General features: G+C 49.0%; 1 protein-coding gene across 8 annotated transcripts in view; it reads left to right on the top strand.

Annotated features, from left to right (window-relative positions):
- OSBPL3 (oxysterol binding protein like 3) overlaps positions 1–24,048 on the top strand; it is a 146,336-nt gene that overhangs the window by 118,520 nt on the left and 3,768 nt on the right. For all 8 annotated transcript variants that reach the window (XM_069088697.1, XM_069088696.1, XM_069088693.1 and 5 more), the window contains 7 exons: positions 1,854–1,991; positions 9,381–9,444; positions 13,050–13,128; positions 14,827–14,971; positions 18,727–18,871; positions 20,803–20,929; positions 23,228–23,350. In XM_069088697.1, coding sequence (XP_068944798.1) covers positions 1,854–1,991; positions 9,381–9,444; positions 13,050–13,128; positions 14,827–14,971; positions 18,727–18,871; positions 20,803–20,929; positions 23,228–23,350 — 821 coding nt within the window. The remainder of the gene's footprint in view (positions 1–1,853; positions 1,992–9,380; positions 9,445–13,049; positions 13,129–14,826; positions 14,972–18,726; positions 18,872–20,802; positions 20,930–23,227; positions 23,351–24,048) is intronic.

The raw sequence follows: 24,048 nt of genomic DNA on the forward strand, positions 1-24,048 counted from the left end.
AACTTTAGACCTAAGTACACAAGGTGAGGAGGAGGGAGAAGGAGAGGTGGGAGGGGGAAGAAAAGAAGGAGGGGAGGAGGGGAGGGGAAAGGAGGAGGGGGGAGGGGAGAGGGGGGGGAGGGAGGCAGAGTAGGAGGGGAGGAGGAGAAAGGAAGAGGGGGGAGGGGGAGGAGGAGGAAAATTTTTACGTTAATACCTCATTTAATCTTTGCATGATAAATAGCCAACCATTGATTTTTCTAATTCAGTTTGTCACTGGGCTTCTTTTCTTCCAAAGGCAGCCCACCATAGTAATTAGAGCACGGGACCAGTGTCAGAAAGCCCCTGAGCACGTCCCATAAGCTATGCCCCTCGTGATAGTAGCTGGTGCTTGTTAAGGTTCCTGAACGTTTGCTCATTAGGGGCAGGGTGGCCTTCGAGCCCCTTCTGGGGCCCTGTGAGATCTCTGCCCTGGCCTCATTAATGACCTGTGACTTGTTGCGTTGTGGGTGTCTAAAGAGCCTGGCAAACCTCAGGGTGCAGTAGAAATGTCCGTGTTACGTTATTTCTTCCCCTGGAGCCCAGGCACGAAGGGAGGAAGGAGCTAAAACACAAACCATCTGCTCTGACTGAAGGAAAAGGAGGTTTTAATGGGATTTTTGATGAATTAGGTTGTCTGCTGAATTGAGAGGTGTTTGAACCTGATTCGGTTCAATCCTGATATTTCTTTTTCTATAAATTAAAGCAGGGCTCTATTTTAACCTGGCTAGTGTGTCTGCTAGCCACTAAATAACAATCTCATCCATCTTCCTGGCCCTGTCGCTGGGCTCTCCTGCTCTCAGAGACGTTCCATAGCTCCCTATTGCCTTAGGTTGGCCCAGAAGCTCTCTCCCTGCCTCACCCCCCAATCTGGCTCCCAGCCAACTTCCCAGTCCTGTTTCACTTGGCTCCTCTCTAGCCAAACTGACCTTCGTGCTCCTCCCCAAAGTCAGAGCCCCACCTCCCATTTCTGGACATTCACACACACTACGATGCACTCTCCCTTCATCTACCTTCTTCCCTACGTCCTTTTTTCCTAAAAGGCTTAGCTCAGGTGTCTCCTCTTCTGGCTTTCTCTAATCCCCCAGCTGTGGACTCTTTCTCCCTCCCTTACTCCTTTGTCTCACGTTTTCATGCTGGTCTGCCTGGTCCCTTCCCGCACTAGGTCAGGGATCACAGAATCTTCTGTCTAAAGCTTGGAGGGCTGTTTTTGACCTCCCCCCCACCCCCAACACACACACACACACACACACACACACACACTTTACAGAAGGACCTGACACCATTCTGCATGGGAAGTGGGATTCGAGCTCAGGTCCTCCAACACCCCACTACCAGGTTAGAGTCAGACATGAACCAGCTGTGTGTCTTTGGCCTCATCTATGATTGCCTTCATTTCCTCACCTGCAAAAAGAGGGGGTTGGACCTGGGGTGGTTTCACTTTAAATCTATAACCGATGACTCACTGGCAATTGTCACTGGCCCCTACAGCCAAACAGAACTTTTACCTTGTTAAACCTTACAGTGGGAGCTCAATGAGTGCTTGTTCACAATAATAGCTAGCATTGACTCAGGGCTTTAAGGTTTACAAAATGCTTTACAAACATGTCGTTTATCCTCACAGCAGCCCTGTGACTAAGGTGTTATTATCCCCATTTTATAGACTAGGAAACGAAGGCCAAGTATGCTTACGGTACTTTCCCTGGGTCACACAGCTACTGAGGACCCAGGGTAGGATTTGAACCCAGGTTTTCCTGTCTCCAGGCCCTGTGCTGCCCAGCCGGCCACTAAGCCTGCTTGGTGAATTGATGGTGTTTCTTTCTGCCCGTTCCCAGGTATACGTGGCGGCGTTTGCGGTGTCTGCCTACGCGTCCAGCTACTTCCGAGCAGGGAGCAAACCCTTCAACCCAGTGCTCGGAGAGACTTATGAATGTATCCATGAGGAAAAGGGCTTCCAGTTTTTTTCAGAACAGGTAGGGTTGTTTCTGTTTCTGCTGCTGCTGAGGATGATGATGAAACCCACAGCTGGGAGGGTTTGGGGAGGAAGGCATTGCGGGATGCCTGCCAGGCGGCCCTCAGGCTCCCACTGAGTGTCATCTGAGTTAGCCATGGTCCCCTCTTCCCCAACTTTGAAGCATTTAGGGTAATTTTGTTGCTTCTACTTTAGAGGAAGGCCTCAATTCTCCCTTCTCCCCTCCCCAGTCCATTAGCTCCTGCTAATACTGTCCGATTTCCTGAGCAGGGAGAGGGAAAGAGCTCCTTCTGGGTTAAAGCTATTGAGCGAGTTCTGAAAGGCACAAGGCGTGTTTGCCCGGGTAGTTTGAAGAGAACATTTGAACCCTTCCACAGGTACCACCTACCAGGCCATAGCCCCTCAAAGGAAATAAAGCCAAATGCAGGCACTAATGAACCAAATAGCAAAGGTCCCTGATTAACTAAACTTGGGGCAGCTAGGTGAGTAAAGCACCGGCCCCAGAGTCAGGAGGACCCGAGTTCAGATCCAGCCTCAGACACTTAACACACACACACACAAATATAATTAGTTGTGTAACCTTGGGCAAGTTACTTAACCCCAATTGCCCTCCAAAAGGCAAAAATCAAAAACTAAACTTGAGAGACGAGAGAAGTGTGGGGTGGGGACCACCAGCTCCTAGTAACAACCTTCCTCTGTAATCAGTGGACGCTAATTTTAGCAGCAATTGTGGGACTTCCTAATGAGTGCCTCAGCCACATGTGACGTCCTCAGCAGGGAGGGAGGGGTGCCCTCCTAGCTCCTCTCGGCTGAGCTGGATCGGGATAATCACACAGGCTTGCATTTCCCTTGTTTCCTCCCCTCCTTTCCATTGACATCGTGGTCATCATTACATGGGTGGCTTTCCTGGTTCTGCTGATTTCCTATTGCATCAGCTTGGCTAAGTCTTCTGGTACTTCTCTGCAATCTTTATATTCTTTATCTCTCTTGGCACACTGTCGTTCTGTCACATCTGCCTGCCTCGCTTTAGTTAACCGGTCATCAGTTACCGAGCAAATGCTTTGTCCCCAGGGAGACCCCCGGCATCCCACGAGCCGATTCCCAGGCCCCAAGGCAGTACGTTCTGTTTGGGGGTGCCTCATTCTGTCTGGGGTGCTTGGGAAGGGGTTCATCCCTTCATTTGCCTCTTTCCAAAGGCACCCGTTCGTCTTCTGGGGGTAGGCGCAGCTGGGCTGATTTCTCCTCCCTTGGCAGCCCTTCCTCGCCAGCAGGCTTTTTGTTTCCTTGATGAAAGGAGCCCAGATGCGATGCTGGAGGCAGGAGGAGCCCCAGAGGCCCTCTGCACAGGCTCCCTCATTTTTAAGGGGCCTCAAGTGGCTAGGTGACCTCCCAGAGGTCACATAGGCAAGAGCTGGGATTTCAGATCCAAATTCATAGGATCAGAAAACCAAGGATTTGGAGCTGAAAGGGGCCTGCAGGAGCTATGGACCCAGAGAGATTAAGTCACCTGTCCTGTGTCACATAGGACGGCTGGGTGACAAAGTAGTTAGAGCGCAGCACCTGGAGTCAGGAGGAGCTAAGTTCAAATCCAACCTCAGACACTAGCTGTGTGACCCTGGGCAAGTCACCTAGCCCTGTTTGCCTCAGTTTCCTCATCTGTAAACTGAACTGGAGGAGGAAATGTCAAATCACTCCAGGATCTTTGCTAAGAAAACTCCATATAGGGGCACTTAGAGTTGAACACAACTAAAAATGAAAAACAAAATAGTTAAGAGAAGGGAAGGAAATAAACATTTATTTAGCCCCTTCTATGTGCTAAACATTTCTACAAATCTCTTATTTGATGCCCACAACAACCCAGGGACATGGGAGCTGTGATTGTCACCTGCATTTTACAGATGAGGAGAGACAAACCAGATGAGTGACTTGCCCAGGGTCACACAGCTATTAAGTATCTGAGACTAGATTTGAACCCAGGGTTTCATGTCCCATAGCTGCCAGTCTCAGAAACCTTGGGAACCTTAGGGTTGTCATCTCTTTGGGGTATGGCTGGATTTTTTTTTCAAATGGTGGGGTTTTCAAATTTAATTTTTCAAAATTAAAAGAAATAAGGGAAATTGAGTCAGATTCCCATTTGATAATTTTTATTTTAATAACTGACTTAAAAAGGTGGGGTGATTGGGTTTCCATAGCAGTGTGTGCATTAAAACTGGAACTGGCAGCTAAAAATAGCAACCCGACTTGAGTCCAATCTGGCCTGAGACAAGATAGGGGAAGGCACTTCCATGGAAGGAGAGCCACTGGAGGCCAGGACGCTGGGCCTCCGAGGTCAGCCCCTAGCCACCTTCTCCACCTGGGAATCACAGGAGTCCTTGGGGCCAGAAATGCATCACTTTGTCTTTAGGACTGAGAAATGGACCCCAAACAAACTGCTGAGAACGGAGTCTGGCCAGTGGTGTGGCCATAATCTGGGCCAGTCCGACCTCTTCAGGCCCCATCATGTGTGATTTCCCTTCATGTTCAGCCACACCAGCCTCTGGACTGTCCCCATGCACAGCCCCCCAGTCAGTGCACGGCCCGACATCCCCAGTGCCTGAAATGGCCCCTCACATCGGCCTCTTAGAATTCCTCCTTTCCTTCAGACTTCAGCTCATGGACCACCTTCTGCAAGAGGCCTCTGAGTGTTGGGGTCTCCCTCCCCACAAACCAGCCTTCATTCTGTATATGCTAATACAAGTGCTGACGTGGGGCACGGAGCCTAAGAAGCAGCTGCCCCCTGTAATGCCATGCCAAGGAAAGGCAACTTCCCGGGGTTCAAAATACCAGCATAGGGGTTCTCCATTTTATTCAGTGACAAACCAAGAACAGAGAAGGTCAAAACATGACATCATTCAAAATACAGCATTTACTAAGTGTGATTAAATAATCTCCAAGGACTACCCCACCCCAGGACCTTCCAATCATTCAATCAATTACAAAGTCCCTGGTCTAAATACTACTCCACCCCTAGGCTGTACCTCCATTTAGTCCACCACAAAGTCCCTCTTCTCAAATGGAGATTAGTTTCCAAACATAAGTAAAGTACATTCATTTGTTCAACCATAGAACACAAAAAGGTCGAAAGTTCCCTACCCCTGGATCACAATTGAATCTACCCCAGAGTTACATCAAGTTTAAGCACAGCACTTAATACCCAAATGGAGGTCTTTTCTTCATTTTGACAAGAGGCAGGTTCTCAGCAATCTTAGTTCCTAGGGAGACAAGGCTTAGCAAGGCCACAAGATACATTGCCAGTCCCTTCATTAATTCATCCTCTGTCTGTAGAACAGTCCTAGAACCCCTGAAAACATTAGCAAAACCCTCTCCCAGGATTTCTGTAAACATACAACAAGAAAATCCTTCTTCAGGGCTTCTGAACCAACAGAAAGGTTCCCAGACCCCTGCAACAACAGCACTGTCCTTCACCAGTGGACAGTATTCACTCTCTGTCTGCAGGACAGTCTCAGGGCTTCTTAACTAAACGCCAGGTTCCAGGACTTCTTCAACAACAGAACAGTCTTTCACCAGTGGACAAATCTGGCAAAAGAACATCAAAACAGACAGACAAAAAACAGGCAAAACAGCCATGTCTCCTCAGTCCTTGGCAGCTCAGGGGGCAGGTCTCAAAAGTCCAGGGCAATTCAAAGCGGCCACCAGCAATTCTCTTAGTCTCTCTCTCTCCACGAGGTGCTGCTTCCAAAAAAAGTTCTTCTGCCTCTCTCTTGTCTCTCCAAATCTATGTCACCAGCTCCTCCCAGTTCAGGACTCTCTTTTCACATCAACAAGTCCATCCCACAGGTGGGATTAACAAGCTCTGGGTTTTAACACAATCAATTTGAAAAACCAAGCCAATACAGGGGAATCTTTAAATGCTGTTACTATCACACCCCCCAACCTCAGCAGCAGGGGAGGCTGGGCCCGGAGACCACCAGAGCTTGCAGCCCCTTGTTCGGGCGTTGTTACTAGAGCTGAACATTGTGGATTCCAAGCAATTCTAGAATCCCTTCCCTTAATTGAAGAAGGAGCTGAGGGGAGGGAGGAGCCCACTGGGCAAAGCCTTTCTGGGGAGGGGGCAGTTAATAGCACGTTGAACAAACCAAGGCTTTTTCCTGGGATGCCCCAGAACCAGGCCGTTTTTGCTTCTAGCACCAGACGTTGCATACGGCAGACTACTGCAAAGGGAGCCCACTGAAAATTCAGTTGCATGAGTCTTCTGAATGAAGTTGGTGGACATTTGGCAGAGGACAGATTACCTCCATGTTGGAGGGACAGAGCTATTGGTCCTTTTAAACCAGAAGCCAGCCTCCCAGTTCCATAAAAAGCCCTGAGAATTCAGGAAATTGAGAGGTGGGTGAAAAGTCTGTAGGCCGAGCACCCTCTGGATGCAGTGGGGCTATTACAGCCTTTGGGAGGGGCTCTGCAGACTTGCTGGACACCCTGATAAAACCACTCTGATAGATGGAATTCAAAATCAGGGAGAAAACCCCCCCTGGCCAGCAACTTGAGTGTAGCCCCCTGGCGGTCCAATTGTAGATGACATTCCCTAGCTGCTGAGAAGTCTGGTTTTGGGGGGCAGCTTTCAGGAAACAGGACCCACAGAAGGAAGAAAGGAAAAGGGCATTTACTGAGCCCCTCCCATGCTGCCAGGCACTATGTCCTAAGCTTAGCTGCTGCCACAGAAAGATGGACAGAAGGCGAGTGGCCTGCCTTTCTTCTCAGACACCTGGGGCATCTATCTCTTAGAAGCGAATGCCTGCCAGGACGGTCTGTGCCTGGGAAGCCAGGGTCTGATGATAGTTGCTACTGCTAGTCCACTTCCCTGGGCAGTCCTCTGAAGAGACCAAGCCATCCAGTGCCCAGGGAAACGCCTTTCTTAGTAAGAAGGCAGAGAGAGTTGTCCCTATTTAAATGTTCCATTGGCATCTATTTAATGACTTATTTAATAGAGCATTAGTCTCTAATGCTCTGTTCCTCTGGAAATTATTTTGCAGTATTTTATATATTAAAGAAAGAAATGGCAAAGCACTCTGGTATCTTTGCCAAGAAAACCCCTGGATGCGGTCCACGGATGGGGCCACGAGTTGGACGTGACTGAATGACCAAACAACATTTCTATCGCGTTGTTGGTCTTACTGTCCAAAGCCCAGGCAGGAACACAGCCCCCAAAGACAGAGAGACTTACTTCTCTGGGAGGGCTTGGCTCCCTTTGCAGCACTCTGCCACATACCGTGTCCTGATGTGAGAATCAGACTGCCTGGTTCTGGGGCCCCCCAGTCAAAGCCACCCTTTTTTCCTCAGATCATCCTAGGAGTTGGGGTATCAATACTTGTGTAAAAAATGGGTCTGCTGCCTGTTGGGATACAGAAAGATGGATGGAGGCAGCGTTGTATGGGGAGGTTTTAGAATCACACAAGAAAACAGTATTAGAATACACATTGTACACAAATTCATGCTTAGACCAGGAATGACACATTAATTAGCAGGAGAGGCGCTATTTGGTGAGAAGGCAGATACTGGAGAGAAAGTCATCAGGCCACCATTTGCTCTTTATCCTTTTCATTAGTAAATAAAACAGAAATAATGATTTTCTACCAGAAAAGCGAGTGAGTTCCTACTTGCCTGTTCCTGTAGTCTCTTAATTACTCGCAGATTAGACACTGGTTTACAACCTTCCAGGTGAAAATTGAATTCAGTCCAACAAGTATGCACAGTATTTTAGGGCTGCTTTGGTGCCAGAGTGTGCTAGGCTCTGGGCAAAGACAAAAACAGCACAGCCCCTGCCCTCGAGGAGCTTACATCCTTCTGGGGGAGTTTGTGGCCTTCAACCACCCAGCATGTCCCTGGGAAAATAAATGGGAGGTAACCAGAGAAATGGGAGTTCTTGAGGTGAGCTTTGAAGGAAGTTCTCCAGGCAGAGGCCAGGCATAGGATTCCAAGCTTGGGAGCTGGCTTTTAAAAATGGGTTCAAATCCCACTTAAGACACTTACTAGCTGTGTGAGCCTAGAAAAGGCACTTTACCTGTTTCCCCATCTGTAAAATGGGATAATGACACCATAGACTTTACAGTGTGGTTATAAGGCTCAGAAAGGGTTAATTTTTGTAACATGCTCAGATGATCTAAGGCAGAGAAGAAAGTGAATGGTTATCGTTATTGCCAGCAACACATAAGTGGGCTGTGACCGTCGTTTGGGGCCGTTCCAGGGGTTTCCAAGATGGGGGGGCCATTGCTGAGGTTTTCCTCTTTTTCCTGTCCTCCACACTGCTGTGCTCTCACACCTTGACCTTAGACAGTTGGATGAGTGGAGCACAAGGCCCCCTAAGCACCCATCATGAGCCTGGCAATGGACCATGTGTCTGTGTCCCAGGGTGCCCAGGGAGCTATGTTTGAAAGGCTTCAGGGCAGTGGATTTTTCAGCCACAACAGCTCGTGGAAATGTCTCCTGTGGCCTAGATTTGGGGTTCACCTCTGTGTCCGTGCAGACCAAAGCCTCTGTCCTTGAGGCTCGATTGGGCTGTTCAGTAGGTAGGGCCCTGGGAGGATCAGGGCCTTCTCCCAGATCCCACAGCCCAGCTGGGTCACAGAAAGAACTCAGACCCCAAGTCTCCCTGACTTGGAAGCTAACACTCTAACCATTGCGCACCCTGCCTGGCCTGATGAAGGGCACGTGCAGCTTTGGACATGGCCAAGGGGTGCAGGGCTTTTGCTTAATTTTCCGTATTTATTATAAGGAGTTTTTTTCAGCCTGAGAGAAGGGAGGGAGAGAAAATAAATGCTTGTTAAACTGAAAAAAAAAAATACTGAAGGGATGTACAAAGTCACTACGGGATAGTTTCCAACAGGGAGGGATCCCTCTAAATTTACATGCAGATAGTTACTGAATCACGGTGACTTTCAGTTTGCGTCGTGTCCCTGATAGTGCCTGGGCATAGTACGTGTTGATTGTTAATTGGTGTTCGTTTAATTAAAATCTGCTGTATGGTTCAGTGGCAAGAATCCTGACTCAGGAGGCTGAGGCTCTGAGTTCGAATCCCACTTCTGATGCTCACTCCCTGTTTGACCTTGGGCAAGTTACAGCTTTGTTGGGCCTGTTTCCTCATCTGCAAAATGGTGGGGAGGATTGAGGCCCTGAAGGCCCTTCCAGCTCCAAAGCCATGACCCTAGGGCCCTTGCACCCCACCCTGTCCACTTCTCACCATTGCCAGCACCTGGAATGACTCACCTTGGGCCAGTCCACACTGGTCAGTCCTCTGAAGGAAGAAGATGGTGGCAGTCGGTGAGGGAGCAGGGAGGTGGAGGCAAAGGAAACTCCACTGTGATTGACTGTCTCCTTCTCTCCTTGTCTCCGCCAGGTCAGCCACCACCCGCCAATCTCAGCCTGTCATGCAGAGTCTGCCAACTTCGTGTTCTGGCAAGGTAATGTGGCTTTTCTGTTGTATGTCACAGCGGCCAACTCTTCAGGGCCAAAGAGGAAGGTCAAGCTGGTCATTAACTGCTGCAGAATGGCTGGGGGGGCTCTGAGCCCCTCTGTGGGGCTCACCAGCAGAGACCTCCTAGCCTTTATTTTCTGTCTAAGTAGCCTTCCCAAATGTAGGATTCGGGAGCATAGAGAGTTCCCTGACTTGCCAGTCACTTATTGGCTTTTGTTGGGCCCCCTTCCCTCTGACTGAGGCCTTATTCTGTTTTCTGTGCCAGAGGCAGTGTGGCCTATGCTGGCCTTGGTGTCAGAAAGCCCGGGTTCAAATACTCCCCTGGCACGTGCTGGCTCTGTGGCCCAGGCAAGCCCCCAAACCTCTCTCCAAGGTGATGAGTCTGGCTTAAGGAGAGCTTTTCCATATCAGGATTTCCCTCTTCTGATGAAATCCCAGGCTTGAGGAGGGAAACATTAAAACCTCCGCCTGCCCCACCAAGAGTGATGAATTCTCTCATTCCCAAAGGCCTGCAGGGAGGAGAGAACTCTTCAAGGCCCCAGAGCAGGAGCCCATTGTGAAAAGGTTGTGATCACCAATGATCAACTTAATATCCATGTGACAGTCTCTGTATGCAGCTCTTTGTGCCTCCCTTTACTTGGAGATGGCAGAGAACCCTTGAGTTGGTACCACAAGAAATGCTGTAGAGCAAAGAAGCCAGTGACTGTGGCTGGAGTCTGGGCCTGGGCTGAGACACCCTCTCCCTTTTGGCCTCCTCACTGATCTCTACTCTCTTTGCTCAGTCTTTGGGTGTCTTCTTCCATCCCCCTCCCACCCCCCAAAACCCATCAGACTATAGGGGATCTAAAGTTTCCAAGGCTAACTAGCAGAGTCAGGATTTGAACTCAGGTCCTGGGACTCCATGGCCAGTCCCCAGCACCATCAGTGACCAGCTTCTCTGTTTTTGAACTTGTACCCTGGACATTCTGGGCTTCTTGCCTGGGTCCATGATCATGTTCTTTTAACTGCTGGATGTGTGTGGGTTTATCTCGCCTCCAGGCCAAGGGCTCTTCAGGTGAGATTGTATCTGTGGCAGCTTCTGTTACTCAAGGCTTTGGACAACCTGCAGAATGGGCTTGTCCAAATGAATTGAATGACTAAACACCTAAGCCTCTCGTGCCTTGCCCTGTCCTTCCAGAAACAACTTACGATGATCTTGGTTTGATTCAGCAAACTTTCCTTATCACCTGCCGTGTGCTGGGCACTGTTCCTGGATACATGAGTCAAACTGAAGAGTTCCTGCCCTCAAGCAGCCTACATTTGCCTAGGGGTGAGAGAGATGTCAGCCCTTAGGAGAGAGGGTTAGAATTGGGAGAACCAAGGAAGGTGCCTCCGGGCAGTGACTTGCGAGAAGGCAGAGAATCGAGAGTGCTTCCGATGCAGGACTGAGGACCCTCGCCCTGTCTCTGGGTGGCTGCAGTTCTGACCAACACTTCACAAATAAGGAAAATGACACCCAGAGGAGTAAGAAACTCCTAAGGATCCTTTTCTATTTTAGAAAGAAGAACAGCTCTTCTTTTCTCAGACCTCCTCTTCTGGAAATATCAGCCCTTTTCTTGACGTCAAATCAGAAAAAGAATTTCTGGCTCAAGTTTCTTAACACCAGTTATTTAAAATGAACAGGTCACATAACTAGCTAGAGTCTTCAAAACCAAACCTTGACGTCAACTAGAGAGCTTGGGGTGAACTGGTTAGTTCCTGCTCTTTCTGCAAATTCAAGCTTAAGAATGCAGCTGAGGCTCCGGCGTTAGCCAGCTAGCTTCCTGTTTAACCTGATTTCCCCTTCTGCCGGCTATCCTCTGACGTGGTCATAATTACCTTCTGCTTTCTGTAAAATTCCCCTTGTTCCCCTCCTGCTTATGGAAACAAAACCTATATAAAGGTTGCAGAAACTTGTGTTCTGGGCTCATTGATTTTTTTCAGTGATGTCTGTACTCTGAGCATAATAAACCGGGTTTCCCCTATCTCTGCATTGTTGATTGTATGCTTGGCAGCTCCTATCAACAAATCCTCAGAAACAATAGGATTGTAGATTGAGAATTGGGATGGACCTGAACCCCTTCATTGGACAGATGTGGGATGAAGCCCAAGGTCACATAAAGAGACAGTGGCAGCCACGATTCCAACCCACACCTTCTGACTCTAAACACAAGGCACCATTCTCTCATACCGTCGTTCCTTTGTGGAGTACAGGGTTTGGATAAAGTAGTACTCGAGAGGTCGGCTCTCTTCCCTTCTTCTGAGAGTCTCCTCCCCTATCCTTTCCACAAGAGCCCTTGGTTTTGTTGATGAAGGAACTCCTCCGTCCAAGCAGCCCATCACTTGTCCGTAATCTCTGGTCACAGAGTTGTTTGAGGCTCAGGATGACCTGATGACTGGTGTCTGGGGTGAGATTGTACACAGATCTTCCTGACGTCATGTTCAGCCTCCAAATCCTTTACTCCCAGCCTAGAGTATATGAAAATGAAAGCCTCCCAAGGGGGTGAAAAACAGAGAGGCTGAGCGAGTGAAAAATTGGGACTAGAAGACTTTAAAAGCAGCATCTCTCTATTACTTGCAAGTACACATAATAACAAGAATTAGGCTGCTTGTCCCCAGAGTCTAGTCCTTTGCTTTAATGGATAAACAGCAATGCTTTTTAGTTTGCATATTGACTAAATTGCACATTGAATAAAATGCTCCTGAAGTCGGGAAAAATTACTTAAATACTCTCCCCTGAGATCTTGTTTGCAGAATCTTCATTTGCTCTGCAAACCATTTTTAAAATTTTTGGTCAGGCAGATTCTCTAGTGGGAGGACCACTCTTTCCCGAGTTGGTGGGAAAAAGCACATTAATGAAACCTCTGCCTTTTGGTAATGGAAGAGAAAAGAAAAGGCATTAGGCTTTCACCGCCCCAAATGTGACTGTAAGCAGCTGGCCCAGGGGCAGTGGGGAAAGTACTCGTTCCTTCGGGCCAGGCCTGTAGTTCCTCCCCATCGAAGTCAGAATCAGGGTCATGCCCAGTAGAATGTATGCTCCTTGAGGGCAAGGACTGGTAATTTTTCTCTCTGCAAAGTGCCTTCCCTCTGAGATCACTTCCTGTTAATATAACTGTAACCAAATATACACAGTATACACACACACATACATGTATGTGTGTATGTATACATGTGCGTGTACATGTACATATATGTACACAAACCTGGTGTTTGCATTTTGTCTTCCCAGCAGACTCTGAGCTCCTTAAGGGCAGAGACTGTTTTCGCCTGCCTTTGTATCCCTGGCACTTAGTAGGTGCTCAATCAGTGCTTGTGGGCTTCCCAACCCCTAGTGCAATGCCTGGCATATACTTAATAAATATTTACCACATTGAATTAGGCAGAATTTAAGTCCATCAGCCTTGCGTCTGACCAGCGTTCTCCCTCCACATCCTGGACAAGTTATGCCTGCCTTGGCCTTTCCTCTCCAGCACTGGGTGCATAGTAGGCCTTTAGTGAGTACATTGATTGTCTGGTTACTTCAGAGTAGGCCTCTGTCCTACTAACTGACTGGCATTTGATGTTTTGATTCAGATGTGAGATGGAAAAACAAGTTCTGGGGCAAATCCATGGAAATCGTTCCAGTTGGCACGACGCACGTCACCCTTCCTGCGTAAGTTCTCTGCTGGGGCATCGTGGCCCCATTAACCAAAACTGGATGGAATTTGTGGTGGAGATTTAAGCAGTTAGCGGGACCCTTTGAAGCTGTTGTGCGTGACTTGTCTGCACATAGCATTAAGTTGTGTGACTATCTTGATCCTCTGGACATTGGCTCAGCTTCTGTCCATCTTCTCTGGGTCTGATTTACTTTGCCCGGGACACCCCGCGCTCTGCTCTAACCACTGTTCACTCACCCCAGGCTTTTCCCTCCCTGACACATAAAGGGCAGTGAGGCCTTTGTCCAGATGTCCACTGCCTGGGAACAGGCCGCCCAAGTCAATTCACTTCAATGTCAGAATTTGAAAGAAGCTGATGTCAGTCTCACAGGGATTAATGTCATTCCAAATCATGCCCTGGGAGAGCCTCAAAGGCGCCAAGCTAGTCTTGTCCAACCTGCCGTTTTCACACCTGAAGACACCAGGTTTGGGAGGAGGAGAGAAGGTGGCTTGTCCCAGACAAAGGAGCTGGGCGTGGAGTGGGAGATCTGCCTTCAGGCTGGGCCCCAGACACTGCCAGCTGAGTGACCTTGGGCAAGACATTCCCAGTCTCTGCCTTTGTTTCCTCATGTGTTAGACTGGGATAAGAAGGGGGATTTCCTCCCCGGGAGTTCCTGTACTGATGAAAACATGGGTCTAGACAAAGCCAGAGTCAGTTGTCCTCACCTCTGAGGAGGCTGCATTTTCCTTGGGGAATAGACCATGTAGACCCATGAATGAAGAACTGAACAAATAAATAAGCCCCAAGTATATGCAAATTAACTGAAGGGTGGTGAAGACTAACTTGGGAGGGGGGCCTGCAGCCTCAAGGCCACCTGTGGCCCTTTAGGTCCTCGAGTGGGGCCCGTTGACTGAATCCAGACTTCACAGAACAAATCCTTCTGGGATCCCCCAAAGGTCCCCCACCTCTGGTAACATCTCTGAGGTGTGACACCCAAGATCTGCTTTGAAGACAGCTTTTGTCAGTCAATTAATCTATAACCAATTAAAATGATTGATAATAAAAGGATAGCTAGCATTTGTATAGCACTTTAAAGTTTACAAAGGACTTTACAGACTGCTCATTTCGTCCTCACAAGAGCACCCCCATTTTACACATAGGGAAACCTAGGATAGTGACCTGACCAAGGTCACACAGAATTAGAAGTGTCTAGGACAGTATTTGAACTTGGGTCTTCTATTGTTCAGTTTTTCAGTTTTGTCCCACTCTCTATGACCCTATCTGGGGTTTTCTTGGCAGAGATACCAGGGTGGTTTGCCATTTCTTTCTTCAGCTCATTTTGTAGATGAGGACACTGAGGCAAACAGGGTGATGTGACTTGCCCAGGGTCACACAGCTAATACATGTCTGAGGCTGCATTTGAACTCTTGAAGATGAATCTTCTGGTGCTCTATCCACTGTGCTGCCTAACTGCCCTAAGTCTTCTAGCTGTCTCTTAAAACCACCTGGGTGTGAGCACTGGGGACACAGAGATAAAAGTGGAATGGTCCTTCCCTGGTGGAGTTTGCATTCTATTCCGACTGTAATACTGGAATTCCGTGTTTCTTCCTTGTTGAGGAAGGCACATCAGGGGCTGTTGGCGGGCCCATCGATGAGGCCCTTCTGTTCATCTCTGTTTGGGAAAGCCTCCTTCCTCACTCTCATTTCCCCTCAGCTTTGGTGATCACTTCGAGTGGAACAAAGTGACCTCTTGCATTCACAACATCCTGAGTGGCCAGAGATGGATCGAACACTATGGGGAAATCATCATTAAGAATCTGAATGAAGATTCCTGCCACTGCAAAGTGAACTTTATCAAGGTACCTGGGGGGCTGGGGAGGCCGCTCTCAGGCAGAACCAGGCATCCAGCCTTCTGCTTCTGCTCCTCTTTCCCCTGCCCATGGTGCTTCTGGCTCCAGGGCTCCTAGTGCTTCCTTGCCCTCTTCCCTCTCCACATCTGTTCCGAAGAACTCACCCACGCTGAGAAGGGACAGACTGACAGTGACTCAGAGTGTTACTCTTTCCTGGATTGTTTTCATTTTGGTCAGGGATTGGCACTCTCAAAGGCATGAAGCTGGAGCTGGGAGGTTTGGGGAGGCAGCCCTGGAGAAGGCTGCCTTCCTTGGGGGAGGTTGAGAGAAGCGGATCAGGTCCTTCTTGGCAGCCTTAAAGTCACACCACAGTGACGTTTGTTGGACTGGCCATGGCCTTGCTTTTCAGATACGAGAGAGTGACTGAGAAGGGCTGCAGGATCATAAACAGTCAGCTGGAAGGAAATTGAGAAGTCACTTAGGCCAGTGGCCCAGAGTCAGGATTCAGACCCAGGTCCTAGGACTGCAGATCTGCCTCTAAAAGTCTGAGAAATGACATGGTCCAGAGCTGTCTCTGAGCAGGACCGTGGTGAAGCCACACACCCCTCCACCCCGAATTTCACTGCAGACATTTTCCTTTACTCGGAGTAACTAATTCATAGAATCACAGATTTCAGACTCAGAGAGGCTGATGGGATTCTGGGTGTGGTGCAGGAGTATTGACTGGCCTTGGGGTCATGGACTGGGGCTGGATTCCTGCATCGCTCCACCACTGTGTCCCCATCTATACACTGGGGGTAATACTGGTACTACTGCCCTCCCAGGTTGTTGTAAGAAAGTCCTTGTAAAGGTTAAAGTGCTCTAGGAACCAGATAGTTGTTAGGATTCTTACTCTCCCATTTAATAAGGAAGTGAGAAAAGGGAGAAATAGACTCTACCTTGGATAGTTCCTTCTGAGACACCTTCAAGTCCCTTTTCCCTGGCCTCAGTTTCCTCCTCTGTAAAATGAGGGGATTGGACCAGATGACCTCTGAGGTCCCTTCCAGCTTGACATCTATAATCCTGTCATCTGCTTAGAGAACCAAGAGCACAGGAAGTAATCCTGGGCAAGGGAATTTCTGACCAAGGGCAGATGGTGACCTCCCCACCCCAGTTATCTTCAGAAGCAACTCGCGGGTGCAGTGGATACAGTCAGTAGACTTGGGGTCAGGAAGACCTGAGTTCATGAGCTAATCTCAGACATTTACTACCTGCACATCTCTGGCCGAGTCACCCTCTCTCGGCCTCAGTTTCCTTATCTGTAAAATGGGGGTGATAATAGGGTGGCATACGCTTGCATGTAAAGTGCTTTGCAAACCTTACCACTATATGAATGTTAAGCACCTCCCGAGGGCTCTCTCCCAATGATGGGATTTTATAACTTGTCTAGATTTTAGTTCTTCACACTAAAGACTTGACCTTTATGACTGCTTGTTGTAGCATCAGACCCAGAGCTTCAAAAGCTGAAATTTGATTCCTGATCCTTCAGAGGATCCAGTGAAGGACCTGGGTGAGTGCAGGGGCCATGTCTGAGCCTCCAAGTACTGCGAAGGTTGCCCCATGGGAGAAGGGGTAGTTCTGTCCTACGTGGAAGACCTCTCCTCTCTAAGAGCAGGGGTGGAAGCCACCAAGAGGCAGATTTAGGTCAGGCTTCCTCAGGCTCGGAGCTCTCCCAAGCTGGTGCTGACTGCCTCCTAAGGTAGTGAGATCCCCATCGACAGAAGTGTGCAAAGCTTGGTTCAGATAGCTTGGGTCAGATGGCTTCATTGGTCCCTTTTAGCTCTGAGATTTTTGATTCAGTGCCTTGAAGAAGAGGAGATGGTTGTTACTCAGAATAGCCTTTAAATACCCCTCTGCTGCTGGTCTGCTCCAGAGCCCAGGGCTTCGCCATCCAAAGGTGCATTTTCAGTTGAAGTCAGTACTCATGTATAGGGAGCCAGGTAAGGCTAGATTTGGGAAATAGGCTACTGGGGAATTAGCACCCTCTGCTGGCACAACTGGGGACTGGCAGCCAACGCACGGGAGGGCTTTCTCCTGAGCTTTGAGATGTTGCCTGGCCACAGAGGAATCAGTACAGGGAGAGTTAAATTCCTTCGCAGCAGAGACTTGGGTGACTTAAGTGTGTTTTAGGGCAGTAAATAGGAAAAGCCACTGAAATCCAGAGAAGACCCCTAAGTATTATATAAAGATGTTACTAGGGGTGGCTAGGTGGTGCAGTGAATAGAGCACTGGCCCTGGAGTCAGGAGGACCTGAGTTCAAATACGGCCTCAGACACTTAACACTTACTAGCCGTGTGGCCTTGGGCAAGTCACTTAACCCCAACTGCCCTGCCTTTCCCCCTCCACACAGAAAAAAAAAGATGTTATTGTTATCATCTTTAGTCTACAAAAGATTAGACATTTCATGTAGGAAAAAATCCATATCTTAAACTTTTTAACACTGCAAAGTCTCTTCACCCTCTGATTCCCCTCATGGGAATAGATGAGGGCAGTAGAAAAGCTCTAAGCAGATACCACTCCACTAAACAATAGGAAAGGCTGATAACATCTGCCCACCATTGGGTTTGTCAAATACAATTGACAGCAGGTTACTTCCGAATGAAAGCTGTTTAATCCCTGTGGTTCGAGAGTGGAATCATAGATGACACTGGTGATAGTCTCAGAGAACGATATTTTAACAGAGTAGTATCATGGGGATTTGCTTTGAAAAATGGAGGGTTTATGATAGAATTCAGGACCAGGTCATCACCACCAGGAATTATAGACGGGTTATGTTGAAGGAGTTAAACTTAATAATCAATGTAAATCATACAAGGGAATGATAGAAATCATGCAACTTATCTGCAAAAATTTAGCACCTACTGAGTACCTGGAAAGAACAGGCTGGTGGTTGGACTCATATAGAGTGTGCACACACAGATGTAGATAGATAGATAGATGTATATAGATAGATAGATAGATAGATAGATAGATAGATAGATAGATAGATAGATGTATATATATATACACACACACATGTATATGTATATAAAGAGAGAAACAGAGAGGGGGGAGGGCAGAAAGGAGGGACAGGGGGAGAGAGAAAGAGGAGAGAGTGAGAGGAGAGAGAGAGAGAAGGGGAGAGAGAGACAGAGAGAAAGGGGGAGAGACAGAGAGAGAGAGAGAGAAGGAAATAGTATCCCATGGGCTGACAGGAGATAAATCCTCTACTACAAATACAGACCTTGGAACTGAACCATTTGTCATAGATCAGGCCGTTGCCCAAAATTACTTACACATAGAACTGGCACATTTTGAGTCGATGTCGCCATCATGAATACTCAGTCTCCAAAGCCATGTGGAACCAAAAGCTTTCAAAATATAGAGCAGAATATCCCTATCGGGTGGGAATGGAATAAGATGCGTGTCATCTCTGTCATCCCCTGTGGTGGAGTTGTCCCTAGAATGCGTGCAGAGGATGAGTTGACACCCCAGTGATTTTATTCATGTATGAAAGGCAGTTATTGTATGCGATAGCACAATAGTCCATAGCAGGAGAGTGCCTCCAGCTGACGTCCAACATCAGAATGATGACCAGAGTGAGGTAAGGATTAGGGCAGTGAGGACGACGGTGTCGGCAGTGGCTGGACACACAGAGGTTCTGTGTCCCACAGTCAGAAGAGCTGGTGTGAGTTTTCCCACTTTTAAAGTGACTCCGTAAGTGACCTGTCCCCTCTGCATTCTAGGCCAAATACTGGAGCTCCAACTCCCACGAGATCGAGGGCACCGTCTTTGACAAAGGCGGCAAAGCCGTGCGCCGTCTCTTTGGGAAATGGCACGAGAGCCTCTACAGCGGCTCACGGTCCTCCTCAACGTGTATCTGGAGAGCGCGTGAGTGCAGGGGCGCTTGCGCGGGTGTGCACGGGCGCTGCACGGGTGTGCATGGGAGGCAGGCAGTCATCAGGGGGTTTCCCCCACCCGAACTCCTTGTGCATATGGGCATCTGGCAGCAGGACCCAGCCCTTGGCTCAGTCTGGGAAGGGAGTTTTTAGTCCACACACATCATTGTGAGCTCTGGTGTGCATGGCAGTGTAAAGCCAAGCAGGAAAGGAAAAAGCTAACGGCAGTGAGTCCGACCTTTGGAGGAAGCCGCTCCTGACTATTCAGGGGAGACTCTGGGCAGCTCCCTTCCCCCTCTGGTCCTCAGTTTCCTCATCTGTTAAAGGGGATAATAATCCTCGTGGCCACTTTCTCCTAGGCTTGTGATGACGAAGTGTAGGAGAATGGTGAATTCAGAAATTCAGATTCTCCATGTAAAACACCCAGTGGGAACTCAGGAATGTCACAGTGCTGAGACGTCTGAGCTTGGAATTAAAGGGACCTGGCTGTGCATCCTGGTCCTGTGACCTTGGGCACTTTACTGTGGGCGTTGGTTTCCTCAGCTATGAAATGGGGAGGTTGGACTTGAGAACCTCTCCTGTCCTGCTCTAGGACCGTTGGCTATAATTCACATTATTGCCGTTGTTATTCTGCTTCTGACCATCTAGGACTCTGTAATGGGATGACCTTTGAGACCGCCTCAAGCCCTAACAGGCCCTGACCTCTGCTGACCAGGTCCCTTGGGCCCCAGTGCCAAACAGAGGAACTTGGCTTTGACCTAGAGGTGGCTTGAGCAGGCCAGTGACTGATTCCACTTTTCCTTTTGCATTTCCACATTCCTTTAAGGTTTACAAAGCGCTTTTCAAATATTGCCTCATTTATCTTCAAACAACCCTGGGAGGCAGGAGCTAATGTTAACTTCATTTAACAGATGAGGAAACTGAGACAGTTAACTGAGGTGAAGTGACTTGTTCAGGGTCACACAGCTATCAGGTATCTGAGGTGGGGCCCTGAAGTCAGGAGGACCTGAGTTCAAATCTGGCCTCAGACACTTGACACACTAGCCATGTGACTTTGGGCAAGTCATTTAATCCCAATTGCCCTCCAAAAAGCAAAAAAGAAAAATTATTGGGGCATCCAGGTAGCACAGTGAGTAAGAGCACTGGCTCCAGAGTCGGGATGACCTGGGATCGAATCCGGGCTCAGACACTTAGCATCCACCCAGAAACACCTGGCCATGTGACCCTGAGCAAGTTACTTAACTCCAATTGCTTTAAAAAAAAAAAAAAGTGAGGTCATCCTCACTCCTAAGTCCATGCAATGTACCGCATAGCTTCTTATTCAGCTCCAGAGCCAGAAGGGGCCTCAGAGGCCAGTTGGTACACTTCCCCTCATTTTACAGTTGAGGAAACTGAGTCATGCTCAACACCAGAGCTGGGAACAGGACAGAGCCCACTCACACCCACCACACTGTGTGTGTGAACTCCAGGTGTGACTGAGGAGGGAAGACAGGCCTCACAGATCTCAGAGCCTCAAGTCGAGACTGGGGGAATCTTGGCAGGATTCGGGGAAACAGTCACAGAATTTTTTTTTGAGAGCAAGTTTCTTTTAACAAGCCAGATCAGAGCTTAGTCACTGAGAGTGAAGCCCAGTGGAGATGCAGAAATTGGCTGCTGGTCTTTGCACTCAGGCCCCTCAATTTCAAGTTTTAAGTGAGTGTCTAGACTTGACAGTCACCTGGGGCCAAGAGGGGCAGACGGGGAAAGCTGGGAGGAGGGGGATACACCCCAGTCCCTTCTGCCAGAATGTTTTAATAGCTTGGAAGGAAAATGGTGCTGAGGGCAGAGAAGAACAGGTAGGGGGCAAGGAAGGAGTGTAGGGAGAAATGAGAAGAGATTGGGGAGCGGGCGGCAGGCACTGATGGTTGTTGTGCCTTTCTGCAGACCCCATGCCAAAGGGGCACGAACAGTATTATGGCTTCACCCAGTTTGCCCTGGAGCTGAATGAGCTGGATCCACAGACCAAACCATACCTCCCCGCCACGGACACGCGGTTCCGGCCAGACCAAAGGTAACGTTCTCCTGCTCCCCGTGTCCTCCAAGAGCCTGGCACAAGATTTGCCCCCCCCCCAGGCCCCGGGGGGGCAAGGAGATGGAAGCTGAGCCTAATCACCTGCAGTGCTCACTGTGGTGTCCCTGACGCATGTTCCCCTGGCATCTGGAGTCTGCTAACGATCCAGGGGAAAGAAACCTGGATCTGAATTCAAGGAGTCAAACTCTGCCACCTGCTGCGTGTTTCACCCTGGCAGGTCACTTAACCTGGCTGGGCCTCCGTTTCCTCCCCTGTAAAATGGGGGGTTGGACTCAACTGCCTCTAAGGGCCCTTCCAGTGTGAGCCCACCCCCCCAAAGAAGCCTGCTGTGCTTCTGACGGGCTGACATCAAGCCTGAAATTCCCTGAATCATTCTCCTGTTGTTCCTGGTTCTGCCCTCTGGGGTCAAGCAGAACAAATCAAATTCTCTTCCATCTGACAGACTTCCAGAGTCCCCCCAAGTCTTCTCTTCCCCAGCACCTCTGGTTCCCTCAGGTCACGTTGTGCCCAGGAGGCCGAGTCTATCATCATCCATCCCCCACTTACTGGTCTTCAGCTTCTCCATCACCTTCCTGAATGACCCAGGGAATTGGTACTGAGGAAACGCCCCACCCTCAATGCAGGTGCCAAGGTCTAATGATGACAAACAAAACTCCTCTCATCTCTACAGTGTGTTATGGTTGCCAAATCTCTTTCTTCATAGAACTCTATGAGGGTAGAGAGCAAATGTGATTATCCCCATTTTACCAGTGAGGAAACTGAGACCCAAAGAGAAGAAGCCAATTGCCCAGTGTCCCACAGTTAGTAAGTATTAGAGGCAGGATTGGACACTAGGCCTCGTGATGACTCTGGCACTAGACTCATTGCCCCAGCCTGCCATCATCTTTAACACCATCAGAGACTGGGACTCAAGTGTGGTGACATCCAGCCATTCCAATGTCTCATACTCAAGGACATTCACTCTGTACGTTAATTTATCCAATACCTTAGTAACCACTGTCTGCATGAGACAAGGCCAAAAAAAGACCAAAAAAATGTTTTTAAATCCCTTCCCTTAAAGAACTTGCCATCTACTCCAAGTAAAGTAGATCTTTCCATTGACAAAGAACCCATTCTATGTCTTATTCCTCACTGTTAGCATGGCCCCAGGCACAGGCCTCACACAGAGTTTCCCACTCAGTGTTCAGATGGATGGACAGACTGTCAGTGTATTGGCTTGGGGGTCATAGGTTATGACCCCAGAAGTCATCTTGTTTGGACAAGCTCTCATTTTATTGATATGATGACCAAAGCCAGACAAGTGATGTGTCTTCCCCAGGGTCACAGGTACTGAGTAGCAGAGCTGGGCATCGAGCCCAGGTTCTCTGACCCTCAGTTCAGAGCTCTTTCCACTAAGCAACACGACCTCCCAGGGCCCGGCTTCAGATCCCTATACAGCAGGTACCTGAGTGACCTTGGAGAAGTGTCTTCACCTCTGAAGTCCTCAGTGCCTCCTTCTCTCAAATGGAATGTCTCAGCCCAGATGGCGTGTGTCTTCTGGCACAAGATCTTGGATCTCAGACGGTCCCTGGTGATCCCAGAATCTTCTCACCTGGTGCTGTGAAGGCTTTTCATTATGTGCTTGGAAGGACATAATGCATAAGAACCATAGATGGCTCTGATTACAAGGAATCTGAGACATTGAACTCTCACATTTTACAGAGCTCACAGAGAAAGCTCGGCCCTATCTATATATCACCCAAATGATTGTGTGAGTCTGAACCCAGCATCTCATGGCCTTGGCAAGTCCCTTAGCCATCCTGTGCCTTGGTGTTTCATCTACAAAATGGGTATAATCATACCTTCCCTTCTTAGCTCATAAGATAAAGATTAAAATTACCTTTAATCTTATTTCCAGCTTGAGCCCCATGGTCCTATGTACCCCTAAACCGGTATTCTTGCCACCACTCTGACCTGCTGATTGATTGATAGTGTAAATAAGGACACTTGGAAAGCCCAGGTGGCCTCGTGGGTTAAAGGAATTTCGTGCAACATCGCATAAGGCAATGGAGAGGGAACCGAAGGCCTTGGCTGCAGAGCCGTGTCCTCCTCTTCCTCTCCCCCTCTCTTTCTCTGCCCTCCAGAGTCTTTACTTCCCCATCAGCCGGAGGGGAATGATAACACTTGAGCTCCTCTTCTCCCTCCCTGGGTAGCGACACAAATGCCAAGGCACCGGGGACATGCCTAGAGGTCCTCTTGGTCAGGGGCGTCTCTGAACTCATGGTCCTCTCTGCCCAGGTTTTTAGAAGAAGGGAACATAGAAGAAGCAGAAACACAGAAGCAAAGGATCGAGCAGCTGCAGAGGGAGCGTCGGCGGGTCATGGAAGAGAATAATCTGGAACACCGGCCTCGGTTTTTCAGGTATGCTTGTCCCCTCCCCTCCCCCCCCATGGGCCACCACTGCCTTGGAGAAGATGGCGGAGCTGCTGGAGGCCCAGGGAGGAGAGGCGGGCCTGGGCCTGGGGCTGCGACAGCTTTGGTCGAGGAAGCCCCCACGATCAGAGCAGGCCAGCAGGCCCTCAGCCTCTGAGCTGCCTAGAGCTCTGAGAGGGTGCGTGGCTCATGCAGTCAATAAGACTTGGACTACTAGACTTCCCAGCTCTGAGACCAGCAGCGCTCTCTACACTGCACATCATTGGCCTGGGTTTGTGAAAACAAGAGCCAAATATTCCCTGCCCTCAGGGGACTTTCCTCCTCCAAGGAGGGAACGGCATGGACACATGGGCACATGGCCCATAACTTTAATTCTTCAGATTTCCACATCCCAAAGCATTTTGGGAAGGGTTTTCTCATTGAAAAGATGGCTCTTTGCACAAGGGAGTAGCTTGTAATTGCCAAAGCACTTTGGTGTTTTCCCCATCACCTAGTGTTTGTTAAATTCCCCTTATGCTCCAGGCACTGGATGGAGCCCCAGGAAACAAGCACAAAAATGAGACAATCCTTGTTCACAAAGAGCTCAGCAGCAGTCAGACGTAGGGCGCTCCCAAGAGTCACAGGCCGTGCTCAGCCCAGCCACGAGATCACTGAGTACAAGGTTGGGGGGATGTACCAGCCACTGG

Source organism: Petaurus breviceps, unplaced genomic scaffold (assembly GCF_028583685.1).
Source record: "Petaurus breviceps papuanus isolate PSGF00001 unplaced genomic scaffold, PetGlider_PUasm1.0 185, whole genome shotgun sequence".
NCBI classification, from domain to species: Eukaryota; Metazoa; Chordata; class Mammalia; order Diprotodontia; family Petauridae; genus Petaurus; species Petaurus breviceps.